This window comes from Amblyomma maculatum, chromosome 1 (genome assembly GCF_055883805.1).
Source record: "Amblyomma maculatum isolate TAMU_Amacu chromosome 1, ASM5588380v1, whole genome shotgun sequence".
In the NCBI taxonomy this organism is placed as follows: domain Eukaryota; kingdom Metazoa; phylum Arthropoda; class Arachnida; order Ixodida; family Ixodidae; genus Amblyomma; species Amblyomma maculatum.
The window spans coordinates 169,420,503-169,441,395 of record NC_139344.1 but is presented as its reverse complement, the minus strand read 5'-3'; the positions used below and the strand labels follow the sequence as shown (position 1 = coordinate 169,441,395).

The window sequence follows — 20,893 nt, the reverse complement described above, 5'->3', positions numbered from 1 at the left end:
GATTCTAAATCAGCTGTAATTTTCTAAACTTTTCATTTTCACTCATAAAGAAGCTCAGCAACCAAGTGTTTGGCGCATGATGGCCATAGTTGCCTATGTGTCAAAAAACCCAACCCAACCCAACCCTCAAAATCAAAAGCCTCTTCACTTGGCGTTAAAAATTTTGTCTCATTGCCACCGCCATTCCCGCATAACCCGTTTAGAGCCTTCGAACTTGTGGTCCATAACGCAGCACTTTCTTCAGCATAAATGATAGCCGCCTCCTTGAACGCTGTGCAGAACAAGTGCCGCATGCTTTTTTGACTTAAGAGCTCATGACAAAGCATGTGGCCGGTCATAAAGTCAAAAGTGCGAACACTTGAACCTCGCCCAAACTCAACAAACGATCAGCGTTGGCTCTTCCATCAACCATAAACACTCCCTCGATGTGCCGCGGTGTCAAGTGACCCTACATGACTGACGGGCAAAAAGCGAGCGTTGCTGTGATTTAAAAAGTGGCTCCTCCGTAAACAGTCGACACTCCCGAAGGCGCAGTTCATGCTGCGCAGTAAAAGTTAGAACAGAAAAATTCTCCCTGAGAAGCACGCACAGTAACTTCATTTTTCCACTTGAAGCCGTAGAGCAAATAAATTTGCCGTATCGTCCCTGGTATAGTTATATCTTGCTGTTACTAAGGGTGCCATGCTTTAGTTTCAATTTTAAGTCAAACCCCCCCCCCCCCCCCCCCCCCCTTCCACTTCTAATTTTTGAATTATAAAAAAAGGGTCAACTTACAATAGTGTAAATACGGTACCAATACTGTTGGTAATATGCCCTGTTTTATGTGTGTATATTGTGTGTTCCTCATTTGGTTTTATTCATTTTTTCACGAAGTGATTACTTCTGCTTTCAGTGTTTTCTCTTCTTTGTGATATCTCAATGACTGGTCAGTTGGCTCATAAACCTCACAGCGTGAAATATCTTAGGTACATTTCGATGTTGAGGCGAAATACAAAATATACCGACATGCTGTACAGTGGCATTGCATGTTATAGAATCGTGGATGGGGAAATATAATATGGAGCCCACGGCTGCACCACCTTTTTCTCTCCTCGCTTCACTCACTCCATCATCCCTTCTGCCCTGCTGGGGTGGTGCAGTGGTTACGGCGCTTGACTACTGTTCCCAAGGAAGCGAGATCAAATCCCGGCCTCGGCGGCCGCTTTTCGCTAGGGGCCTGTGTTGTCAGTGCACGTTAAAGAACCCCAGGTGGTCGAAATTTCCGAAGTCCTCCACTGCGCCGTCTCTCATACCTTGAGTCGCTTTGGGACATTAAAACACCACAAACCAAAACAAACCATCATCCCTTCCAGCTAGGATATTTTGAAAACTCATTACCGTAATTACTCGAATGTAATGCGAGGGGCGGCTTTCCATACTGCCTAGTGGGAAAAAATAAAAGCACGAATGTAACACGAGAATAAGTGCTTGAAAAAGTACCTTTAATAGACATTATGGCCTTTGCAGTCTAATCAAAAATGCTCCTGCATCGTCTTTGTCAGATGCCGAGTTCTTGGAAATCGTCTTCCTTTTCACTCTCGTCCTCCCAAACTATTCGGAAGCCTTTGCGGCCAAGCCCACATTTAGAAATCGCTTCCCGCTACATCCGGCACCCACTTAAGGGGGGAGGCTACCCTTGAACACCAACTTTTTTATTTCTTGAGGTATTTGAATGAAATTTTCAGGGTATGCTCATAGTACACACATTTGAAGAACTACCAAGTTTCATGGAGCTGGGCTCATCGGTTCTCAAGTTAGAGCAGTATATCAAGATAGTTTACATAGGTCCCTTGGGGCGGGCCTGGAGAATTTGCAAAAAGTGCTAGCAGTGTGAAATTTGTTATGGTCATTCCTGGATAGTTTCCCCAGGGCAAGACAATTCCCTTTTTCCAAATTTCCTCTCTGAAAAATTTTAGTACAGCCCCAAATTTAGTGTTCAAATTTACACCTGACTTAACAATATTTTAATTGACTGCCCGTAATTACACATGAAATATTTTGAAAAAAAACGAATTGTCTTGCCCTCAGAATTTTACTTAGGTATATAACAAAAAAAACCTCATGAAAATCCAATAAGCGGTTCTTGAGCTATGACTTTCCCTAGCAGCCACACCATGCAAAAAATTGATTCTGAGAAAACAGCTCTCAAAGGTTGAGAGAACAATAACTTTTTTGTTTCTCAAGTTATCATGATGAAATTTTCAAGACTGGCTCATAACATTAACAAATGAAAAACCACCAAGTTTCATAGAATTGTGCGCGCTAGTTCTCAAGTTACAGAAGCATATCAAACTGGTTCGAATAGGTCCTTTATATCAAGCCTGGAGAAATTGTGAAAGGCACTTGCATTGTGCAATTTGTCATGCTGATTCCTAGATAGGTTCCTCAGGGCAAGACAAAACCCTTTTTCTAAATTTTCTTGCTGAAAAATAGCATAGAATTGGATTTTTTGTTATCAATTAGACCTATGTTGATTAACCAAATTAATTATGACAAATTCCAGACATAATATTTTGAATACATGGGCTTGCCTTGCCCTCAAAAATTTATTCAGGTACAGTCGAGCCCACTTATAACGGCTCCACTTAAGACAAACACTCGCAATTATCACGAACAAGTCCGGTGCGACCGTCAAAATATACATTAGGGCTATGGCGCTCCGTCGATCTCGGCTACAGCGAACATCTGTGCGACTAGCCGATCGGCTACAGCGAACGCCTTGGTGTCGCGGACCACTTTCCACATGCTGAGATCCGTCGATCCTGTGCTCTGCAAGCCGCGACAATCGGCATTCCCGATTCCCCCGCGGCATTTCGCCCTAGCATGATGGGCGGCGCAGACGCAGCAAGTGGTTTCCCGGTTTATCTATCGCGGCATCTCGCTGGAGGAACGAGGAGCGGCCCAAACGTGACAAGCGACTTCCCGGGTTATCTTCCGTGGCATAAGCGCCGAAACGAAAAAAAAAAAAAGAAAAGAAAAAGCTAGCCAAGTCTGCACTGAATGCGTGTCGCACCTCGAGGCATCGTGAGCGACCACGCAACGTTGCACGAAACCGTTCATAGGGCACGACGAGAGATCGTAAATCCGGCGATCGCAAAAATGGCGAAAGGCGAACAGAACGTACGAAGTATAGTGAACTAGAATACTTTCACTATAGTATGAAGTACAAAGACAGCCAACAACGACAGCAAACAAAGAGCCGTAGCAGACGACGCGGGGAGACGGAGACCGACGCGTCAGCGGCCGCAGCAGCCAATAGTAGTCGCCCGATCCCCCGCGTCCTTGCGGAGCGCGCGCTTTGCCCAACCGCAGCCGCGAATTCGAGCGCGGGAAACTTGAAAGCCGCCACGAGGCTCTCAATCAGTAGCAAGCCACGCCTCGACCGCGCCGCCGTCGCCGAGGGTGGCAGAAGAAAGCGCAAGAATTCACAAACAAAACAAGACCAAGATGGCGGCGCTCAGTTCGGCGGGAAAGGAATGGCGCGCGCGCGAAGTTTGGGAATTTTCGGCGCTTGCTCGCTGCTCCGCGGCTGCCGCCGCTTGTTAAATATTTCGAGTATTTCTACGGCGAGCTGGGCATTGATAATTACAGAAATGGTAGTTTATAAGACATACTACCGGAATATATAATCTTCCAAAAATCGACTGTTTCGCAATTTTTCGATTTTCAAAGGTCGCGTCCCCCCTTAAGGTAGATTAGTAACGTCCAACCGTCAAGCTGCTGCAGAATTTCCAGTTCCTACTGCTATCATAATAGCCTTTTCGAGGCGAGCGTTATACCATGCGCAGCGCGTTGCCATCATGCGAAACGCGGTAACAACAGAAGTAACCATGCTAATCCACTTTCGAAAGATGTGACAAGCGCGTGATCAACGGGACGCGATTCTGAGCCCACGATATGGTGGCTAGGAGGGGGGGTGAGAGCAACGGCTGGTGTGGAGTGAAGCAAGCGATCATGTCAGCAGCGGTGGCACTGCTGTTGCCTTACTTAGATCGTGCTTGGCATACCGCGCTACACGTGTGCGCGTGCAGCACGCATCTCAAGTGAGGCAGTTTTGATTTTGTTGCCGATGAAGAAATGGGCTGAATCTGTGATGCTAGTACATGACAGGGATAAAAGACACTAATCGCAGACGAGACCAATCAATGTAACCAAAAGGATAAGGAGAGCATTATACGCTGACGCGTGAGCCGGCCCTTATGATATCACTGATGACTTGAGGCTCTTGCAAAGAATTTGCTCTTTATTTTTAGCTATTTTTGCCAGTGAAAAGTCGCAGCAAGTTGTTGCTGGAGAACGCACTTGACTTGATCCTGCGTTGTGATGGGATTTTTTTTTTTCAAGGGTTTAACGCTCGAAGGCGACTTGAGATCAGGCCGCAGCAGAGGGCTCGGGAAATGTCGACCTGTTTTAACCTCCTGTTCTTTACTGACACCGCACAGTGCACAGGCGCCTTGCATCTATCTAAAAATGGCTGCTGTAGTCCGGATTTGACCCGTACGAGTCTTTGGCCAGCCGGGTGTCTCACGTGTACGTTATGAATGCACCTCAGAATTGGTTGCCATATATCTTTTGCGAGGTGGCGCGCGCATCATGCCTCTTGGCAGCATGAATGACTGCGACACGTGCTTGCATGGGCGGCCCGCTGTGATACTCTCACCTCTCCTTCTAGCCACCATACCCACGAGAAAAAGCGCAATGTTTTGACTTTGGATGGGTTGGGATTTGGCTGATTTGGCTTCTCTGGTACCCATGTTGCCAACATAGCATTGTAAAACTGCGGAAACCGAGTGGTGGCGGATTCAATATAGCTGCACCCCGGCGCTGCTTTACCCAACCGAATCGCGGTATTCTATTATAACGCGAGGGTAGTCTTTGAAAGCCAAAAATCGTGAAAAAAAACTATTGTTCTATTAGTAATTACGATAGTAGCACAGTTATATAGCCTTTACTATAAAGCAGCTTCATTGGGTCCCTGTGGCCATGCCCTCTGCAAGGTGGACTCTCTCACATCAGGTTGTTATCATATGTAGGCATTGACCCTCCCATCTTGTTTCGCATGGGCGAGAAATTTTATAAAGTGCAATTAATGTTCTGCAGCTGAGCCATGCAAGGTATGCTCTTCTATCTGTTACTTCATCAGTACGCAAATACAGTGAAAAGGAAGGGCTTCATTACGGATACATAAGAAAGGAGCTAACAGTCATGGATGCAAAGGAAAGCATAGGGGATTTTTTGTTTTTGTTTTGATTAATGTGAAGTAATAATTAATTGTGAAAGTAATTGGCTAGAAAGTAGAAAAAACAACCACGTGCCGCCGGTAAGATCCGAACCTAGCGGCTCTAGCTGCTCTTTTTTTATGTTGGACATGGCGCATGGTATCATTATCAGCCGGACTTTACACAGTGCAGGGCAAAGGCGCTTTTATATTCTTGTAACTAACCCAGTCCTGTGCTAGCGGCATCCATTTGACCCCTGCTAACTTCCTAACCTCATCCGCCCACCTGACTATGAGATGTGAAATATGAGGTAGGTGTAATTTGACTGTATGAAAGGGCTGAACACCGTCTCACTCGAAATGCGCTCGAAATGCAGGCGTTTTGTACTTTTCTTCTACAGTCAAACCTGTGTACAGTAGATTCTGGTTATATTGTATTATTGCTTATATCAAATTCTCAGAACTTCCCCTTCAAAACCCATGCCTGCAGCCGCTTTGATTTTAACCCCAACCCCATAGGCACTTCTACCACGCAGTGCAAGAAGCGAATGCCGAGATATGACCTTATGGAATATTGAGTGGCATGTAGAGGTGTGCCCCTCTTTTCAACACCTGGCACGAAGTGAGGCCACAAGACAGGCATAAGAAAGACACTCTCTGCTTAGTGAATGCACTAGGAGTGAGTCGCCTCACCTACAGCATACTATGCCAACACCTCAACCTTGCAGAACTCAAGATAGTAGACACCCTCCTCAGGGGAGCATTTAAAACACCTCTCAGCCTTCCCAAACAGACATCCACAGAGAAGGTCCTAAGTCTAGGAATTCATATGTTTGAGAAGCTCAGGGAAGCACTGTTCACCAGCCAGAAACAATGTCTCTTTGCAACAACAGTGGGTAGGTCATTGCTCGGCAAGCTTGGCAAGCAGCAAGACCTCCAGGCCATCCAAGGTTAAACATCCCTACAACTGCATGTCCGCGACAGCATATCAGTGGTGTGAATACCATTCCACATGCATCATTCCAGTCCTCAAGGCAGAAGGCATGCAAGAGGGAAAGCTAAGAGCAAGGAGCTCCTATATACAGACATAGGGGCCTATAGGTTTGCAGTGGTAGTTGTGAGCTCACAGCTCAGACCGGTCATACAATCCTCAATTTGTGCGAGTCACCCACAGAAGGCAGGAACCACAGCAGTTGCCCTGGCTATCAGATATAGCAAGAAGGCAGGGATTTTGCCCACCATAGTCACGGACTCCCATTCGGCTTGTCGCTGTCTCACACAAGGCTGAGTGCCAGTGTGAGTATCGGCTCTTTACAATTCTGCCAAATACAAACAAGCTCATTGTATGTTATATGGATTCCTGGACACGAAGGACTCGAGGGAAATTAGGTGGCAGATGGCCTAGCCCAAGAATTAGCCAGGCGGGCCACCAGCCCCACCCATACCCCATTCCTCTACTCTCGTGTATATGAAGATTGTCTGGAACATCTGAGGCTACAGAGATGTAAATACCCCCTAATTGACAACAGCAGAGGCCATTGACTGGTGCCTCATCCAAACTAACGCATACCCTAATCAGGAGGAAGATAACCCCACCCACTACAGCTCTGTTTGCCCCTGGTGTGGTGCCTGCCCCACTCTGTTCCACATATCCAAAACCACAGAACTTGCCTCAGACGGAACACACATACGAGCAGTGGGAGACGGCGTCCAGTGAGTACTTGGACGTCCAGCTAAGTATCGTCCTGTGAAGCAGCACCAAAAGCCTGTGAAGGCCTGGACTAAAGGAGCCAATCAACCTGCTCGTCACTTCCCCATTTTTCATCCTCTTTTTTCCTTCATAAAGTTCTACCTCACCTCACCTGTTCAGAATAGTTTTCAACGGGCTTCTCAGTTATTCCTATGCGCTGCAATGACTTCAAATTTCTTTTCACCTTGTCCACTTCGCTTGGTAATCCAGTTTTTTTGGAGTGCGAATAATGCTGGCACGCATCTGATTCGTCATATCTCGGCGCTGGTCTGGTCGTCCTACACTGAACGATAAAAGCTAACACAGCAAGCGGGGCCATCACATTTGCATGCAGACAATAAAAATCGTACGAAATGGCCAATGCCAGCCTAACACACCATATGTGTGAACTGCGGAAAGCGCACTAAAAATACATACTACTGTGGCTGGCTGGCTATGTGCTGGCTGCCTACATCACAAAAAATCCGCATCGATTGGCAGTATAACACCATACCACCCACAGGTGCATACGGGAAAGCCAGCTTCCCGAGTTTGTCAGCATTGGTTGGAAGCTTGACCAGATCTGCGGGGAAGCTAATCCACAGAGATGTGTCCTTTTGGGCCATGCAGTGGATCTTATGGCTGATTTTTGTATGATGCAGCAGCCTTACATGTTCTGTATTTTGTTTTGTAGCTTTATGGTGCTTGAAAATTATTAGATTTAAATAATTCAATTTAACCGAGTTTGGTCTAATTAGGTTTGTCTATAGTCTACTTTTCTTATGGGGTGTTGAACAACAGAAAGCTAAAAAAGTGTAACCTTAGATGAGCACTCAAGAGATAGGGGATCTTGTCCAAAAAGGAAAGCAGGAAAAACATGGTCAGAGGTAGAACACGTGAGGCAAAACACTTGGCAGGCAGGCTCTGCCTGACTTGTCCAGAGCAGTCTTTATTAACTGTCTGATGGTTCTGAGGTCCGTGAAGAAGCGGGCAATTTCGGTGGGTCTTGGAACACAATTTTTTTTTTTTAAATATAAAAAGTGTTTCAACATCATCAGTGTGACATATGCATGTCAATAATATTTCATTTCACAGTGTGCATATCACAAAAAAAAAAAAAAATGTGGGGGCAAATGTTTGGAAAAAAAAACCACAAAGTTGAAAATGACATCTACATAAAAATAAGGAATCATGATAAAAAAATTTCAGAATGTATGGCACAAAGGCTTTTTTTTTTAGTATTGAAAAAAAAATTGGCTCGCATATGTGCGTGTTATTCTCACAGAAAGTCAAAAAAGCATGGATGCCAAAATTAAGAACTTCAGTAATAGTAATTCAGAGTATACAGAATGTGGTGTGCTGCACTTCTGTTTTCTTAGTTGTTAGAATTTGATGCTTCTATCTACAAGTTTTTTTTGTTTGTTTTTTAGTGCAGTTTAGAAGAGGTGCTCATCATACAGTTCTCAGGCTGGTTGTTACAAACCTTACTTACTCATTCTCTTTACTACCACATTAAAATACAGTGAAGCCACATTACCACGCAGCTATATATTATGTGGTGGAGTTTATTCAAGCCATGCAGGAATGAAATCGTTAAATGGCTAAAAATGCTTGTTTCCTTTCTGCTCTATCTTTGTCTGCTTTTTGCACAGATCACAAATTTTGTGTTTCTGAACTAATTTGGTTTATGGTCTGCAAATTTTGTGGAGGGTAGCAGAATTTCATGTGGTTTGCCATCAAAAATTGGAAATTTGCTGAAGGAGCTCTACTCTGTAAATTAGGTGGTCAGGCTCGGCTCAGTGTGGCTGGAAGAGGTTCTCATTTGGCTATGTTCAGGTGAAGCAACCACACATACTGGAGCTTTCCTTCCTTACCGAAACCATAGCATAGATTGTTGAAACCCTCGCAAATAGATAAAACGGCAAGAATGCACAGTGCATATGCGTTACTGGAGCTGTGCAAGGGCTTGGGCTGCGTGGAAGCTCTCTGCCTCATTCTCAGGCCGTGCCCGGGCTACGGTAAATTGGTCTTGGCTGGACAGGGCTGGAACAGGCTGCCCAAACCCAAGTGCATGCAACTTTTGTGAATGTGTAAATATGGCCATGGTGTGCTAAGCATCTCAAAAGCAGAGCAGTAAGTTTTTTCCTCCATCTTCCCCATGCAAAAGTGTTTATCTCCAATCTCCCCTTTCCTCCATATGCCCTTGCCGTGAACGGATCTTTGCCTAGCCCCTCAGTTACCGAGTAGAAGAGCAGGTTGTGAGATGTTAAGTTTTGAGTCTTCCGCTTCAGTAACACCGGCATGGCTTATGCATCCATTTTGAGATTCGCACCACGCTCTGTCGTGCCTTGCTTTTAGCCTCAACACAGCCTCGGAGGACTGAGCGAGACGTAGCACCTAGTCAAAGCATTTGCTGTGCTTGAGTTGTCCTCGTTTTCTTGGCCCAGACAATTCGGCCGCAGCGCCTTGGCGGCACCGTGAAAGGTTCATATGAAAGCACACGGCCACAGAATCAACCCCTTTCTTAGCATCTTTAGCTAGTGCAGTTTTGGAGAAGCGAATAAGCTATACACCTATAGCTATACACCTACAGCTATACATTTTCCTCTTTCAAGGAAAATGTTAATCCATTCTAGCCACGATTTAGAACAGTGAAACTTAGTGCTGCCAGAATCATGATGCACGAGCATCACACGTGCTTCAGACTTTCATCAGTGGATAATTTGTTTCTTGGTAATCACTTACAAGATAATGTTATGAATGCTATGTGCGAGCCCATATATTTTAAGGTCTTAAATAAAATCATCATCCTGAAATTATTTCTTTCTGTGTAATCGCTTCAACTACAGTTATAGCAGGTCGAGCCGGTCTAAGGTTTTTTGAGTTGGGCTGGACTGGACCGAGCCACCTATCAGTAGCATGGGGTCCAGGCAGAGCGTGAGCTCAGAAATTTTTTTCGTGCGCACCTCGAGTAATACTCGAGAGTGAGTGAAATGGAAAATTAAGAAGATTTAAAATTAGGCTAGTCAATTATTTACAAGGTCATTCATCATTGCCCTATCAAAAAAAGCTTGGACACCAAACAGGAAACAACACGAAACACAAACACGAGTTGACAGTTTGCGCACCTGTGTTTCGTGTCATTTCCTATTTGGTGTCGGTTTCTTCCAAAGCACTGTTATGAATGACCATATGAAATTAAAAGTATGGTCTCTTTGGACCACTAGTTTAAGTTCCATATTGATCATCACCTTAATAATCGTCGGAGCTGAAGTTAAAGCTTATGAAGATGTCTTTGGACTTTTCGCTACCACGACCATAAAAAAAAAATTGGTAGTAGAAGCAGCAGAATTATGCAAGTGACACCAAACTTGTAGCACATTCCACCGCAAGCTTGACACCACTTTGGCGACATTTGGGGCCGCACCCCACTCCAAATAATTATTTCTCTTATGTCGCTGCTTCCCGGAAAAAGATAAAAATATTGGAGGGTCGCTTAGATTTCTCCTTAGAGGAGAATGGCAAACACTTACCTTTCCTCTCCTATCATTTGCCTCTCATTTTTGCCTCTTATCGGCATTTGTTGCAGTGCTACATAAGAAATTAGGTGGGGTTTAGCTTTAGTTAAACCTGGTAGGTTGCGTAAGCAAAGCAAACGTAGCTTCTCTTTCTGTTCTTTTTTCTTTTTCTTCTTCCTCTTTTTTTCTTTTTGTTCTTCTCTAAAGGTCAAAGGTCAAACGTGGCTATCGACTGGGTTTACGCGATGGGCTGAAACCTTTCATAGTATTGCTTAAGCAATAATAATTATAATTGGTTTACATTAAAGGAAAAGCGCAGTATCTGTCACACTTTCTCCGGCAAGTGTTAGTTTGGATGGTACACCATTGCTCGGTCGCGTGGCATTCCTTGGCACGCATTTAGGAGTGGGATTGCAGATGGCAGGAACGCTAGACGAGAACACATCTTGCAGAATCTCGCGCACAGATGACAGATCTCGTGCACAGCTCTTGCGCATGGGATTTTGTTCCATGAGCCTCGACAGGCTTTCGCCTTAAAAAGATAGTGAACTATACAGAAACTGAAACTACACTTGTCATATTGTTGGCCTAGATGGAGCTGCATGTTCCAACACCCACAAATTTCAGTTGGAGAGCATGTTCAAAACCATGGATCATGTGTGATCCACGGCCTATGAGGCAGTCCCAAAAAAAATTGGTGACTAGTGTTAAACGTTCCCCATACCTAATTACATTTTGTACAACAGTTGTACCATAGAGGGGCAGGAACTTGACAAAGAATGAGGTGCACGATATAGGCACTACCTTCTGATTGAAAGAACCCTTGACGACCATGGCGAACGAGGCATATGAGGACACATACTGGTGCATGCACCTGAAAAATCATGTATGAGAGGAAAAGACAACAGATGAACATGCAAAGACAGAACTTGACAAATCATTGTTTTATATTCCTTAACAATGCCAAGCTGTTGTTTAGACGAGAAGATAGAGGGATAATTAATTACTTTTTTTAGCTATTTTGGGCCTGTTTTTTGGCACCTCAAATGTGTATATTTGCAATGCCCAACTGCATTTTTACCAACTGCGCTTCTACATATGTTGACTGTGAAAGGCAAGGACTACAGAATAATACAGACACACGATGGTCTTTGTGCTTTTAAGTGGTTTCGCAATCAACATGTTAAGTCTGCCCACCCAAATGTGGCAATTATTAAATTATATGCTTACGCAGCATTCTGCTGCCTTAGTGCCGTCTCAAGTTTGCTAGAGCAAAGTGAGCTGTAACATATATTTACACACACTGAAAACATTTCCTAAATCTTACATTTCTTACAAAACATACCCTTTTGAACTTAGCTTAGTTATTCTCGCGTTTCAGTGGAATATTTCCACATCTGGCAACACTGGCAAAGTTAGTAATTTAGGCAAAATAGTTTCTGGTTTGACGTATATGGTGTCGTGTATCTAGTATTCTTTTGCTTTTAATTTTCATTGGATATGGCACATAGATGCATTGTTTTTTGTTTTTTTTGTCTGCTTATTCACAGGGTGTGCTTGGAAATACAGCCACCAAAAGCATGCAACGTGTCATTGAAGTTCTTGAAGACAGCTGATCACCCAGGGCAAGGCACATTGAACATCCCTCACCAGCATGTCTACCTTGCCTTGGAAACCTGATCGATCGGTCAAGGTGTCAAACCTGGATTCCATGACGTAGCTTCCGCTCATCAGCATGTGTGCATGCTAATTGCGCAAGCCATTCTCTTGACTGTTTTTCCTCTTAGCTCTGTATATAACATGCCGCATCTATTTCCTCTATTTTCTTTCTTTTTTTTCCCATTGTTGGTCAAGGCTTTACACTGACATGGCTTGTGGTAAGAGGCAGAGAAATAGATTCATGGGAGTTGGCAGTTGTTTGTGGGCAATTTCAAACAGGCCGTGTTTTGAGGCTTTGTTCTTAAGTTGTGGTATGATAAGCTATTATACTTTGCAGAAAACTTAATACATATTGATCAGACTTCATGTAACCACAAGTGCACATAAGTGCAAGAGACGTTCCATGTCTTGTAGTTTATTTAGTGACTGCTATTGTCGGAAAGGGGCAATCAAAGGTACGTAAAGGCATGGCTTTTGATTATTATATTTACTTTATGCTCTTCTGAGCATTTTATGTGGAAATTCATACTTCATGTCTGTTGTTAAATTCATTTGCGTTTGGGGTTTATTGTTAAGCAGCAGACTTTATGTCTTGTCTTTAATGTCTAAAGTCATTTGTGACTCATTTGGCACCATGGTTATAAAGCTGATAATCATTTAGTGATAGAAGTGTCTTTTTCAAGCAAGTTGGGTTTCGATAATCATTTGGTGAAAAAGATTTCAGCACATTATAATGCTTGTTTTCTTAGCTTACTGATAAGTTTTTATCCGTAACCCTGGGGTTTTCACATCCCAAAATACTTCGAGAGGCAAAGGTATCTGCTTTTTGAAGCAAATGGAACTGTAGTGTAGAAGGAAGTTTGTTTTTATGTGTTACAGGTTGGTTTTGGGGAGCTTCCTTTGTTCAAGCACTGTTGCTTTCGTTGTGACCTTCCCCCACTTTTCATCATTCATGAATAAAGTTTTTCCTTGAACGAATGTGCCCTTGCCAATATTGTGCAGAGGCTGAGAAAGCGTTAAAATGTAAGGTGGAATGCACGGATATTGGTTTAGGACACATCTGTGGTTTTGTGGAAGCACTCGGGCCATCCTTGCCATCTTAGAAGGGTGCATGATAATGAATGGTGTGTGGCATGTATGTTTTTTGTGCTGTGTATGTCAGAACAGTTTAACCTAGACCGAGCAGTATGATGCCTGTCTGTGAAAGGCCAGATTCCATGTTTGGCACTTCTTTTTTTTTTCTCTCTCTCTCTCTTACATAGTTTGCGCATCAGTTTGCCTGTTGAGTTGGGCACAAAGTGTATATACAACCATCGTTTCACCGCCACCACCATTACATATTTGTATTTCATTTATATACGGATTTTGTTCTATGAGGCTATTATTTATTGACTCTGCATATTCTGGCTTATTGTGCTCTGTGGCTGTTTTGTTTTTCTCTGTGGGCACCGTGTTGATTCTGAAGTTGTACAAAGTTCATACGTTCACAAACGTATGCTGCACGTGCTTCCCAGTTTCATCTTCTTGTGTTTGATGAGGACATGGTATTTGTATCAGAATATTTATTTACAGGAAAAAAAGCAACCAATGTTCTGAAAAGGAGTCAATAAATTTTATGAAAACATGTTTTTTGTTTTAATGCGTAAGTACCACTGTCATCATCTCTTGCCTATATTGGCTCAATTCATCAGCTACACTTGCATGCTGAAATTCATGCAAATGCAGCCTGAACCCTTGATGATGGCTCAGTGGCTTTGGTATTTGGCTGCTGGACTCCAGGTTGTGACAGCAAGCGTGACTTCACTGTTGGTTGTGTATATGCCTGATTTAATATTTAAGTGGTGGAACTTGCAAGGCTGTAGCCAGCAACAACCTCAACCTAAACCTAGCGTTTGGTACTTTGGTGGAGGTGAACTACAGAAATATTGGTGTGCTGTGCGGTGCGAAAACACTGTAAAGAATCCCAAGTGGCCAAATATATTCCAGAGCTCTCCACTATGTCTCCTATCCGATGTGTCGCTTAAGGATGTTTAAGGTTTACTCCTCATTTAATAGCTGCCAGAAGACACATCTCGCAAATGCATTGCACGAATGTTTCAACATTTGGTGTGTGTCCTGATAGCAAGCTGCAATGCTGGAAAATTTTATATTGCTTAGAATTCAGTTCCTGTACACAATTTTAGCTTTAGTTAGCACAACCACGCTTGCAAATATAGGGATTGGGAAACTTGCATAGTTGCATGCAGCTGTGAAACAAACCTTGTGAAAGCAAATAGTAATAATGGTCGCAGTCTTCAGCAAATTAAGACAGCTGTGCTCATTGATTAGAAATAATTTGCAGGTACCTATACGTTCCTCAACCAAGGCAAAAGGTGTGTTTCGACTAAAGACCTCCACTGGGCACGCCCCCGATCATGTTGCGCATGTTTGTCTCAAAGTACCCCCAAATTGAAATCGGAACGTTGGCATTGATTTTCACTGACAACGGCGTGAATAAATGCAATGATTGTGTTTAGCGCGCCTTTTGGTGTGTGGAGTGTGGCGGCACGGACTTGCGCATCTTGCTGCACAATGCGTTCGTCCACTCGCTTCATGTCTATGGGCTCCTTCTTGATTGCACTCATGACCGACCCCTTAGCAACGTAACTGATGCATGTCATGGAAAAACAGGCAGCCACGTATATGTCAAGGGGGCGCTGTGCGTGTGCTATCTACTTCATGAAATGCATCCGGGCGCCCCAGTCCAGCCGCTGCACATATGATCCACAAGTACAGGACATGACAGGCATCCGGCTTGTATATACTGTGGTCGCTAGGTGCACTATAGCACTACTACTGAACTGTGCCTGAACATGCTCTCTAACGGCGTTACCCTCTTACCTTTCCTGGTGTGATTGCCTGTAAACAGTGTCATTTCTCACTGTCGCTCCTAATTTCCATACCTATCATCACCTAGGCGCACTATAGCACTACCAAACTGCCTGAACATGCTCTCTAGCGGCGTTACCATTTTACCTTTGCCTTTCTTGGTGTGATTGCCTGTAAACAGTGTCATTTCTCACTGGCGCTCCTAATTTCTATACCTGTCGTCACCTTGTACCTTTAACGTGACGCCAAAGGTTGCCATGTGACGTACAATCTTTGTCAAAAGTGTAGATCCCAGTGGGTCTGCCTCTAAGCTGTGTAGTGGCGTTGTTTTAGCATTCATGGAAGTCCTTCCTATTGGGAAAGGTAGGACAATAAATCGCCTCAACATGAGGAAATTTGGAACACTGGGAATGCATTATGAGTCATATGGTACAGCTCAGAAGTAAACCCCTTGGGCTCTAAACTTTTGACCAAGACTATGTGTCTCAGAAAATTGCCATCGTTGGCTGAGAGCAGAAAATCCTGATGTAACAATGAAATTCAAGAACAGGTCGAATGCTCTTTTGTTTACTGTGTATTTGCAGTTATTTTTCTAGACCTTTTTCCTCCTCTGTGAGCTAACGCTCTGTTCAAGTAATTATATGGGTGTTCAGATAGCAGTAATCGTGGTCCCATGGCCATTTTTTTGCTTCCAATGAAATTCATATATTCGGTGAGCAAATGTCACGACACAACGGAACAAAACTTAGTTTTGCAATATGTGGCATAGTTTTCTCGGAAAAAAAATATGTACTGCTGGAGGTGGAAAACACTGTTTTTGCCATTTCAAAAAGTTGCTGGAGATTTGCTGCTTTGCACTAAAATGTCATCTATTTTATTCACTAATTATATGCAACTTTTACATTTACAAAAACTATTAGAAACCGGTTTTGTTGTTGCAGTTGATTTATAAGAAATCAAACTTTGCTTCAGGAATGACATGCTGCAAAAAAGTTCAGCATTACATACTGGCATAATGACTTCAGTTGTTTGCACTAAAACGTCTTCTCTTCATTATGCGGGTTACGTTCATTTCACAGAAAATTTGGAGCTATAGATTGTTATGTGTGTTCACCACAAGGCATCAAAGTCGCCCAAAATTTTAAAACAGCAAAAAAGGGGCAACTTTAATTCCAGTTAAAAAAAAAAAATTTTTATTAAAATCCCTCTCAAGAATCCTCAGTATCTCATAAATAGTACGGTCTAAGAAGTGTTGCATTGTCTAAAGTTAATATAAAACCGAGCGCTTGTGAAAATTGTCAACACTCAACCCTTCATTCTGGCACGACTCGAAAAAGTGTTACCACTGAAACTTGAGCACAGCTCTTTGGCGCCCGTTCCTGGTTTTCGCGGCGGCGTCGGCCTCGTAACCAGTTCCGCCCCCTTTCAGTCCCCCAGTTCGAGCCGGTGCCGGTGCTTCGGGAAAGGGGGGGGGGGAGGAGGGGGTACATTCAGCGGCGAACAATGGGGCAGGATCGCACGCAGCAACCGGAGAACACGAGGAAAGGAGGGGGAGGTCGCCGGAGGCAGCGCTAGCAGCGACTGACTGATGCCGCTGACGCCGCTAGCGAGTCAAGACAACGTGCTGCGTAGAACTACAGTGGTAGAACACCGTCGCCGCCATGGAGAAAGAGGAGGAGCACCCCTCCCCTCTTCTAGAGTGGCGGCGAGGGTGGTCTCCGTTTGCCGAAACGCCGGATCACGGTGCGTGCATCCCGTTCTCACTCGCTAGCGGTATCAGCGGCATCAGTCGGTCACTGCTATCTGTTCGTCACGCAACGTTCCTATGGACCCACGCGCTGCCTCCCGCAACCTCTCGATAACTCAATTGCTGTCTTCATTTCTCCGACCACAAAGCTTCTTTCATGACAGCCAAGAACTGTTTGTGGAGTGTTTCTTGAAGGAATACGTGTGAAAAATAAAAAAAGTGTAATTGTACATACATGTCTTGCTCGAAATCTTGTACATAAGTGTCTGCTCTGCATTCCACTATGCCGTAAAACACAGTGCTTATTCTGAGTATCGCAAAATATCAGTGTTCCAGAGAAGTTTATATATATAATTAATTCATAGGGAAGGAAAGGCACAGCATCTCTCACACTTGTTCTGTGGACACCTGAACCGTGCCGTAAGGGAAGGGAGGAAGGTGGGAGTGTAAGTGGAAAGAGAGAAGGGGGTGCCGTAGTGGAGGGCTCCGAGGTAATTTCTACCACATGGGGATCTTTAACGTTCACTGACAACGCACAGCACACGGACGCCACTTCATTTCGCCTTCATCGAAACGCAGCCGCCGGCGGTCGGGATCGAACCCGGGTACTCAGGCGCAGTGGTCGGGCGTCTTACCACTTCACCACCGCGGCGGGGCGAGAAGTTGGGTGCAGTACTAGGAGTAGGCAGCGTATCCGGTCTTCGCAGCCGCGAGTGGAGAAAAGTGTTGATGATTATTTAAAAAAAAAAAAAAAAAAAAAAAGAACGGTTAGCTCTGTTTGGCAAACTGTTGTTTCAATCACACCACATGTGTGCATACTTTATTTGCAGCAAAGCTTTTCTCGTCCTAAATATTTTCAAGCTGGGATCGCCCTAGCTTTCGCCGTGGAAAGATTAGCTTCTTGTGCTTTGGTTTTAGTTCTCATTTATAGGATTCGCAACAAAATAAGTGTAAGCAAATGCTAGGCGACGCCTTACAGCTGGTGTGCTTGGCCTGACAGAGTGCGTGAGGACTGTCCGCCTATGAAAACCATCGCCTCGCGTTCGTACATTCAACCTACTGGCAATATTGTGAGACGAAGCACAGTAAACTATTTTAATGCGATAATCATCAATGTATGACATAAAACGCCAAAGAAACCACCTTTTTTCCGTAACAAAATTTCCTGATTGGTCGAAGAGGTCACGCAGCGTTGTGAAGACCTCAACCAACCAATTAGCAATCGCGGTAACGAGAGCTCGTATTCCGAATTTGCGTCGTTTTCGCCCTCATTTCTAGTCGCCTGATTGGTGGAAATACCGGAACTGAATGTCAGTTCACGTACCGCCACTTCCGGTTCCAGCCTTTCCGCCAATCAGATGAGGGCGAAAACGAGGAAATCTTCAAATGCGGGCCTATGCGACATGACCTGATCGCTTAGTGGTCGGCGAGATGTGTGCCACTGCGACCCCACGTGACAAATCGGCAGCTTCTCTGGCAACATAGCCGAGCACTCATTAACGACCGATGCTTGTGACGTCATACGACCACGTGCTATGGTCAAGCTGCTGAAAAGGAGGCAACGATAACATCGGATTGCAATGAACGGAGCTGTCGCATTTCAGTCTTAAAGGAATATATAGGCACCAAATTATATCTGAATTTTTATTGCAGTCTAACTTTGCGTCGAAGTGAATTAAGACGATGGAGTGATAATATCACAGTTTTTGCATTCTTCATATAACCTAGACTTTCACGTCATAGCCACCACTCGCTGTTGAAACCGAAAGAATTGAGAAAAAGAAACTGGCTTATTGATTATTTAGCGATCGCCGAAACACATGGTGATCCGTATATAACAAAGCCTTACACATCATTACAAAGAATAAAACATGCAACCAAAAATTAGGCGTCTATGGCCCTTTAAGGAGACTTGATAATTATTTATAGATGTGCGCGTTTTCACAAGCTCTTCTTTTCAGTGGATAACTTCCGCTGTATAAGGTAACCCTGGCAGGCTTTCGACAGTGCTGAAAGGCTGGTTTTTGAAAATCGAAAGTGCGGCGATATTTATTTTAAGCAACCGCCGTATAGGTCACCAGCTCCAGCATTGCGTACAATGTGCTGAGGTCGTGGATTCGGTTTCCACCCGTGCCGCGCTGTCTTTTCTATGCAGTAAAAGCTCTATAATTCATACGCCAAAGGATCAGAAAAAAAAGCTCCAAAAACATAAAATTATCCGAAAGTTTGAATTATCGAATGTCCCCTTTTCTTTCTACAAAAATAACATGCACAGCTAAGCTTACAAGCTTATCGCATTATTCAGGGAGAGCTGATTTGTATTAGCGGCTAAGAGGTCGCAAGCGGCAGCCTGTTTTGGCATTTCGCAGGCGGTGGTGCGTCTCACCATATGGTCTCACATGCCTGTCCTAGCGTCTGTAAGCTCGCTTGCATACTCAGACTTCTTTTACAGTAATCGAGTTCGTCATATATGTCATATAGGCTGACATGTCGATTGATCGAGCATCGTACAATGCCGTCTTCTGCGTGTTTGCACTTCGTTGATTTGCCCGAAGTGTAACAGGCTGTCTTTCCTGTCAGGACATGTCGCCACAGCACCCAACCCCATTTCGACCGCGTCACTTGGGGCCGCCCAATGATAAGTTTACATCAACGGTCGTGAGCGGATAAGGACGCGCGGTGAGGTTGCGAGCAGTAGCGAGAAGCAATTTTACAAGTTTTTCGTAAAATATAGGGTCTATGCAGAGCCTTAAAATTTGCCTCGAATACCCAGAAAAGCCGCATCCACAGATTTTTTGCATTTAGATATGATCGTAGAATATATTTTCAGGCTCCCTCCGCTGCACGGCTAAGCAACCAACACCCTTGCTTGGTTACTTTAGGCAAATCGTTGACTAGTACTACGCCGGTTGTGCGAAATATCCGGAATTGGGGATTCAACGGGTTGAAATAACGAGATTTTTCTGTGATTATTTTTTTGAAATAATAGTATTCAGTCGCCAAAAGAAAAAAGAAAGTTCGCAGAGGATCAGGGAGATTCATGAGGCATATACGCTCTTCTACAGCATGTTATAGTATAATGTTATCGTCGACGTAAAGCAATGTGAGTCATAGCCTTGTAGTCAAAGGATACTAATCTACCTAATATCTTTGATTGCTCTTTGTTTGTGGAAGACGAGAGATTGCAAGTGCTTCGCTGGGTTGATGCTAATCTGTGCCACTTTAAGCTTCGTTTGCAGGGTTGTGACGTCGCCGCACTAATGATTGCCGTCTGCAGCTGTCTTTCGGATCCTAGTTCGCCTACATGCTATTCTTAATCACTGATCCCTTAATTTCTGTTTCTATTATCTCACGCAAACTCGTGGCCAAACAGTCGTAAACCCCGCAGTGGTCAAGATGACCGGCCACTGTGCCTGAGTACCCGGGTTCGAAACCGGTCGCCGGCGGCTGCGTTTCGATGGAGGCGAAGCGGAGTGGCTTCCGTGTGTTAAAGAATCCCAGGCGGTCGAAATTTCCGGAGCCCTCCACTATGGCATCCCCCATAGCCTGAGTTGATTTGGGACTTTAAACCCCACCAACCAGCCAGCCAGTCCGCCCACCCGAGCTAAATTTTCCCATTAGATGAAAGGCCACCTGACAAAGATATGTCCCCGTTTTAAACTAATCGTACGAGCGTGCCAGCGTGGCCTTGGAGTAACGTGTCTGATACGGGGTGCAAGGGTCCCAGTGAGTTCGATTTTTATTTCGCCTTCCCATCTCAAAGGAGGAACCTGAGTTGGCAGCTCCTGCCAAATCTTCATGTAACATGATCTCGTAACGTCACACAATCCGCCGACTAGTGCAAGACGAGGATGGCTGTTCGTCACGCAGATGTCAGTGTGCGGTCGACGTATGATAACTTGATTGAAAGTGTTTTGTTTATTAGAAAAGTGTATCGATCCAGAGCGAACCCCTCTGAGTGGGTGAGCATGCATTTTTGTTGACCTGGCACGTCCGAGAAATATTTTTAATAATCTACTCTTGTGTGGCGCTCATACATTGTACGCAGTATGAGCGCCACGCAATGTGATTGTATTTGTGTGGTTTTGTCTAAGCAGGCAATACGAAAGAAAAAA

General features: G+C 44.3%; 1 protein-coding gene across 4 annotated transcripts in view; it reads left to right on the top strand.

Moving 5' to 3' along the window:
* The window catches only part of wapl (cohesin release factor wings apart-like), a 94,374-nt gene extending 80,587 nt beyond the window's left edge, over positions 1-13,787 (top strand). For all 4 annotated transcript variants that reach the window (XM_084589554.1, XM_084589556.1, XM_084589557.1 and 1 more), the window contains one exon: positions 12,055-13,787. In XM_084589554.1, coding sequence (XP_084445680.1) covers positions 12,055-12,120 — 66 coding nt within the window. In that variant the 3' untranslated portion in view covers positions 12,121-13,787. The remainder of the gene's footprint in view (positions 1-12,054) is intronic.
* Positions 13,788-20,893: the final 7,106 nt, after the last annotated feature.